Source organism: Lottia gigantea (assembly GCF_000327385.1).
Source record: "Lottia gigantea unplaced genomic scaffold LOTGIsca_19, whole genome shotgun sequence".
NCBI lineage: Eukaryota > Metazoa > Mollusca > Gastropoda > Lottiidae > Lottia > Lottia gigantea.
The window spans coordinates 3,361,464-3,368,573 of record NW_008708358.1 but is presented as its reverse complement, the minus strand read 5'-3'; the positions used below and the strand labels follow the sequence as shown (position 1 = coordinate 3,368,573).

General features: G+C 33.4%; 1 protein-coding gene across 1 annotated transcript in view; it reads left to right on the top strand.

Moving 5' to 3' along the window:
- The window catches only part of LOTGIDRAFT_114635 (hypothetical protein), a gene marked incomplete at both ends in the record, with an annotated part of 13,815 nt that overhangs the window by 3,353 nt on the left and 3,352 nt on the right, over nt 1-7,110 (top strand). The window contains 2 exons of the mRNA XM_009052864.1: nt 850-1,758; nt 2,593-2,722. Of these exons, the coding sequence (XP_009051112.1) occupies nt 850-1,758; nt 2,593-2,722 (1,039 nt within the window). The remainder of the gene's footprint in view (nt 1-849; nt 1,759-2,592; nt 2,723-7,110) is intronic.

Below are 7,110 nucleotides of genomic sequence, written 5' to 3'. Positions count from 1 at the left end.
ACGTTTCAACAATCTACATCGTCATCATCAGGTGAACATTTTTTTACCTGATGATGACAATGTAGATTGTTGAAACGTTGTGTGTAATAAAACTAAGGAGTAGTATACCATAAAAATATGTTCTGTTATCTAAAGAGCCCTTCAACAACAAAAAGAAAACGAAACAAAAAAATGAACCATCTAGATCTGCCTATTGTTAGATTGTAAACTTACAAGTGTAACATAGAAGATATATATAATTGTAAGGCACAGTTTAACACAAAGCACTGATATTTTGTCCTGTAGAACACTGGCACTTGAAAACTCGGTAATTTGACTCTTAAAGACTTGACATTGAAATCTACTTAGAGAAGTCAAATTAAAAGTTGATTGGCCTGTTTTGACTTGACTTACATAACATAATAAAAAAAACTAATAGAGTATGACTTTATAATGATGATAATTTTATTTTATAAGTTACACTAGCAATACAAAAATACAATTATAATTACAAATAATGACAAAAGATTACAATACGTTTTTTCATTAAACTAATCAGTAATAATGTTCACAGCTTACTGTCGAAATTTGAGCCTTCAAATCCATGTGTGTCCAGAACTATCTATGCCCAACCTGTCCCTTCTAGATTTATAAATTTACCCAGACTGTTGCCAGAGTTAAACATTTTCGTCTTCTCACACAGTGTGAACTTTATTAATGCAATTAGATGCAATGCCGTAAAGAATGATGCAGGCCACTGAACCACTACCAACTGTCAACCTCTACTCTTATAATAAGCTTTGATTATTAAAACTTTGCTCTCTTTCTCCTTCTCTAGATCTTAATTGATTTCTTTATCAATCATTTCAGACGATGAAGGTCATAAAGCGGAAATGGGCGCCAATTGGATCCATGGAATTGAACGAAATCCAATTTACCAAATAGCAGATCAGAATCATTTGTTAGAGCTGCGTCATGCCAACAGAAATTTGCGGCGTCGGGATTTACACTTGACCGAAGATGGCGATGTCATCAGTGATAAAATGGTGAACGAAGTTGATTTCTCTTACGGCATGTTAATAGCAGAGTGTGAAGATTTTTTTCATTCGAGTATCCCCACCCCCGAAGAGGATGACAGTGTGGGGGCACATCTTGAACGAGAATTTCAAGAAAAATTGGATAGATACAATAATGGCGACCGGCGATCCCGCCAGATGATTTTTGATCAAAGGATATTATTAGAGTGTTGTATCACAGGATGTGACAACATGAATGATGTGTCTCTAGAAGAGTTCGGATGTTACGAAGAATTACCCGGCGTCCATTATACAATTCCACCCGGATTTGAAGCCGTTTTGGAAATCCTTAAAAAAAATATTCCCGAGGAAAACATCCTACTGAACAAACCTGTTAAATGTGTGAATTGGGCCAATTCAGATAATAATAAAAGTGCACAAGAAGTTTGTGTTGAATGTGAGAATGGTGAAAAGTTCTATGCAAATCACGTATTATGCACTGTTTCCCTTGGAGTACTGAAAGCAGCTTGTGATCGAATGTTTCTCCCTCCCCTTCCCAAGGACAAGCAACAGGCCATCCAATCAATGGGCTTTGGTATAGTTGATAAAGTGATACTGGAATTTGAAGAGACCATCGTGGAATCGGATGTTTTCAGAATCGAACTATTATGGGATAGAAGTCAAGTGATAGATAATGATCTACGGAAAACGTGGATGCGTAAAATTTATTCGTTTGAAGTGGTTCATGAAAACATACTAGTCGGTAAGAGAGTTTATATTTTTATATTTTTTGATTATCTATTTACTTCCCCATTTCGTCAGTCACAGTTTCTCTTTACTCTCCTTTACTTAAAAGTGAACTTTTCCGCACATGCATCTCTTGAAGGAGGCAAGTTAAACTTAAATCGAGTTTCTGTAAATATTTTCTCCAAATTCTCTCTGGTAAATGTTCGATAAGCTGATAAAATTTGTAGGACCATTTCACTCAGGTCATGCCCTCTTTTACATTTATAAGACTCAATGCAGTCTTGTAAGATTGATAAGACCATATTTCACTTAATCCAATTAGCTTCATAAGAGGCAGTGATAACTCCACATCTCCAAGGACCTGATTTGGATAGAAGGCTGATGACAGCATCTTTATTTCAGGATTATATCGATTGATAAATTTCAGTGCTGATAGCTGAACCTTCGAACTTTTTACGTTGCATGCTTTTCGGTCAGCTTGTTCCAGAGTGCAGATATTGCATAGAAATGGATTACTCTATATAGCTCTAAGACTCAATTTAGGGTCAACAATTTATTACTTACTCTGTGGGAGTACCGATACTGTACTGGGAGTATATTGGGATGTGGTTTGAATCCTAAATCCTGAAATATGGGATTCAACTCTGCTGATGGTATTTAAGGTAAAAATCTGATATTTTGGGATGATCATGAACTGGTTTATTGAACAATAATCACTTTATAAAGTTTGATGTTTTTCTCCTGTATTAATGTTTAATTGTTAATTGTTCAGGCATATATATAACTTAATCAGACAAGTAGAGTGGCCGCCGGTTCTGAAAGTGACCTTGACCTACGGTGTGTGTTTCAGGATGGTTGTCTGGAAAGGAAGCATTATTCATGGAATCATTAACAGAGGAGCAAATAGCAGAAGATAGTCGAGATACCTTACGCAAATTCCTTAAAAACAATGACATTCCTCTTCCTAAAAGAGTTATCAGGTAAGATTCTTGATCAATTTTGAAAATTCAGATTTTTTTCGAATTTGAGCAGTGAGTTCGTAACGGGGTTGTCATTTTTTGAAAAGCTTATTTTAAATTCTCAGTCAATTATCATTTGGATTAGCTACAAGAGAAATATTGCTTAAGTACCCAATCTATATTACTCGCACTGATCCAAAAATAAGCAACTTGTTGTGACCTTTTGAGTCTTGCCCTAACTTGAAGATATCACATCTTTATAGCACTTCCTAGAAGCAGGTTTGGTCAGAATTTTGGTCTGTTACTTAAAGATCTATTCTGAAGCTTCCTTAACCTTTATTCAGCATTAAAAAACCCTCAAACAAGGCCCAGTTCTTACTTAAATGGCATTCTGGTTCTGGAAAAGTTCAAAATCCCCCCAAATTAGAGCACTGAGCAAAAAAACTGTCAAAATTTAGTCTCAATGAGGGAATGAGTCAGCAAGATTGGGACAAACAATGTACTGTACTTACTCACTTATGATTGATATACTTCCTCATATGAAAAGTTCATTAGCTCCTACCAATATTTCGCAATATTTTTTTTGAATTCCGGTTTTATTTTGCAGTTTGTGTCGTTAGTAAGCTTACTTGGTATATTTGTATTAACCTTATTTTTTTCAATCACTATATTGTCCCCATGGGCTGAATGTTAGACAGGACCATGTTCTTGTGTATTGGACCTAATTCTGACCCATGTAAAATAAAGAGTTTATTATTATAATTATTAAGCTTACATAATATAAACAATGAAAGTATTTTATAAAATCAATAGTACTGGTATAGTTCTCCCTGATTCTACTCTATGACAGTCGTTAGCATTTCAATATATTGATATTCATATATAGATATTAAATTCATTATATATTCAGAATTATTGTACTGAATGCCCCTTTTTTTATCAAAATACGTCAACTGTGGAGTATTAAAATTTATAGTGGAATTTTCTAAACTTTTCTACTTTCATTGTTGAAGAGTTGTTATAAGTTTTCTCAATGTTATTTTGTACAACAGCTCTGAATTTTAAAAGAAAATGAATATACTGAATAGAAACTGTGACAGTAAAGAAATATTTACATGGTTTTATAATTTAAGATAATTATACTGTGGTATATAAAATATTTGTTGTTAAATGGATTACGTCTGCAAATACTTTCATAGTTCTAAATTTATCATGTGGAAGCTTATTATAAGGCATCCAAAATATATCAGTCCCTGTTCACCTAGATGGAATAATGATAGAAGTCAAGAAAATCAAAAATATAGAAAAAGTAATGTTGGAATTCAACTTTTATTAAATTTACGTAATATAAATTCATTTTTTTGAAAATAAACAATATTTTATTCAGTACCGGTAATTGAAACAGGTTTGAAAACTTGGCTAATCATAGCCATGTGTACCCCTCCCAGAACTTAATATAGATTGAGAGATGTTGATTGAAGATTCTGTACTGTACTGATTCAACTGAATGATTTCTAAACAGAGTCAATAATCTTTCTGTCTCAAACTTCATTGAAATCTCTAAGTTCATTATGACCTATATTTTACTCTAGAATGATCAATATGTTGGCTAGTCAGTCAATTGTTTACCTAACATACATACGGGTCCTCATAACTCAATATCTAGATCTCTACTACCGTAAACACTGGCCGAGTAGAAAACATACGGGTCTTCATAACTCAATATATAGATCTCTACCGTAAACACTGGCCGAGTAGAATACATACTGGGTCTTCATAACTCAATATATAGATCTCTACTACCGTAAACACTGGCCGAGTAGAATACATACTGGGTCTTCATAACTCAATATCTAGATCTCTACCGTAAACACTAGCCGAGTAGAATATTCTAGTTAGTTTGTAAGATTGGTGATTAAGGAAGTCAACATAATAAGCTTACTCTCTGACCTACTGGGATGGTCACATTGATAAGAAATATCTCGAGTGAAAAGGATACTAAATAAGCTTATGGCTAATTAACCTTTTTATGTGCCAAATTCAAGGACAGAAAAAAAAAATGAGAACACAATGGTGTAGTCAAACAAATTAAACAACATTGGAGATCTAAGACTCAAGCTTTCCACCCTGACAGTGAGGTCATTGCATCAATACTCTTTCGTGGTCTCATGACAAATATTTTCACTGGTAATTTAGTACTTAATGCATTGTAGGGGTACAGTTATCTAAATATTTGATATTCTTATGTAGACAATTAGCTTTAACATTTCCTTGTCAACACCAAACCTGTATTTTCTAAGATTTTTCATTGAGAATAATGACACATACTCTGTGACCTGTCGTTCTAGAGGGATGGTCAAGTTAGACTAGTTATTTGACCTACTGTGGTTCAACTTTGATTGCTTAGAACACAATAGGAGTGGTCAGTATGAGTTAATGCCCTTGACCTAAATATGCTTAGAATTCTGGGTTGTTTTATGATAAAGAATACTTTTGCCACCACACAAAAGTCAATTTACAACTTTTCTGTTGATATAAGCTTATTATTGCTACCGGTATATCTATTTTCTTAACATTATGGCTTATAGTTTACAGACCACTGATGGGAATTTTGATTGGCTGTATTTCTTAACGTACAATTCAATCAAATACCAGCCGAAACAAACTTCTGTTATATACAAGATGAAGGCCATTGAAGTCAAGGAATAAGACAGTTTGTAATAGCTTAACATTGTGATGATGGGTTTTGTTATACCAGCATCAGTTAATTTGTTCCTGATAGAATTTTGTTTTTCACTGCACAATTTTCAATACAATAAATGACATTGCCACAAATTTATATAAAAATTTAACTCAATTTAAATCCAATTGAAAGCAATTCATTTCAATCAGAATGTTTTTTGGTCTGTAAATGGTTCAAGTGTGTTCTACATTAGGATATTACAGTAACGCAGCCCTCATTACGTAAAGTAATTGCCAATATCAATTTGTGTCATTTGGTTCTAAAGCCCTGTGGTATTTAACTAATGGCCTATAAAAATAGTTTCTATTGATGACTATACTATAGAGTGTATCAATCAGTACTAAGTGTTAGGTAAGATTGGATATTGGGTCATAAATACCTCGATTGGTCAGTGAATTCAAACATGGATACTTATCATTTTGTTACAAAATTTGATGCCTTAGTCGATAGGGTTTTAAAATTAACAAAGGTCCCACTTTCGGACGTACTTGCTGTGTTTTTGAAAAGGATTACAACTTATAGCGCCTTAAGACTGCTTGGCTGATAGGGGTTTAACACTGACATGGCAACTGACTCTCTAAAAGACTCAAAATTATTTTTTCTCCCTTGAGGATTCGAATCATTGATGCCTTACAATGCAACTCAATACTGACTGAACTAGTCTATCCTATTGTCACACAAGATTATAAAGACAATATCGTATTGCAAAGTTCTTTTGTAGTTTCTTTTACATGAAATTTGTAATTGAAAATTATATATATATATATATATAAGTAATACGCACTTCAGATGAAAGTGAAAGTTAAATTGTAAAAAAAACAAAATGATATTACTTATAGGTAGACAGTTTTAAAAACCTATATCTACAGCAAGCTATATACAAGATCTTAGATAGATTTCAAATGATTTCACTTGTGAGTTGTCAGTAGACTGCCAGCAAGCTATATACAAAATCTTAGATAGATTTCAAATGATTTCACTTGTTAGTTGACGGTAGACTGCCAGCAAGCTATATACAAAATCTTAGATAGATTTCAAATGATTTCACTTGTTAGTTGACGGTAGACTGCCAGCAAGCTATATACAAAATCTTAGATAGATTTCAAATGATTTCACTTGTGAGTTGTCAGTAGACTGCCAGCAAGTTATATACAAAATCTTAGATAGATTTCAAATGATTTCACTTGTTAGTTGTTGGTAGACTGCCAGCAAGTTATATACAAAATCTTAGATAGATTTCAAATGATTTCACTTGTGAGTTGTCAGTAGACTGCCAGCAAGCTATATACAAAATCTTAGATAGATTTCAAATGATTTCACTTGTTAGTTGTCAGTAGACTGCTTTGAATTGAGTTGTAAAAACTAGAATTGCCTGAAGTCAAAATCTAATTGAACAGTTAAAAATGAAGGAAGCTAGTAATAAGAGACCTACTGGCAGATTGCCTTAGTTTTTTTCAATGATATTTCTTGGCTTGTAAGATTATACTGCTAGTAGGGGATTTCTAGTTGATTTAAGTCTTTGAACACTGAAACAAGATTCTTTTCTTCTCTAATTAGTATGAAGTTAATATTTTTCAACCAAGGTTTAAAATATTGCTGTGTATTCTGGAAGGATGTTAGTGCCAGGATTACCCAGGTTCTTACACCTGCTTACACTGTTTCCACT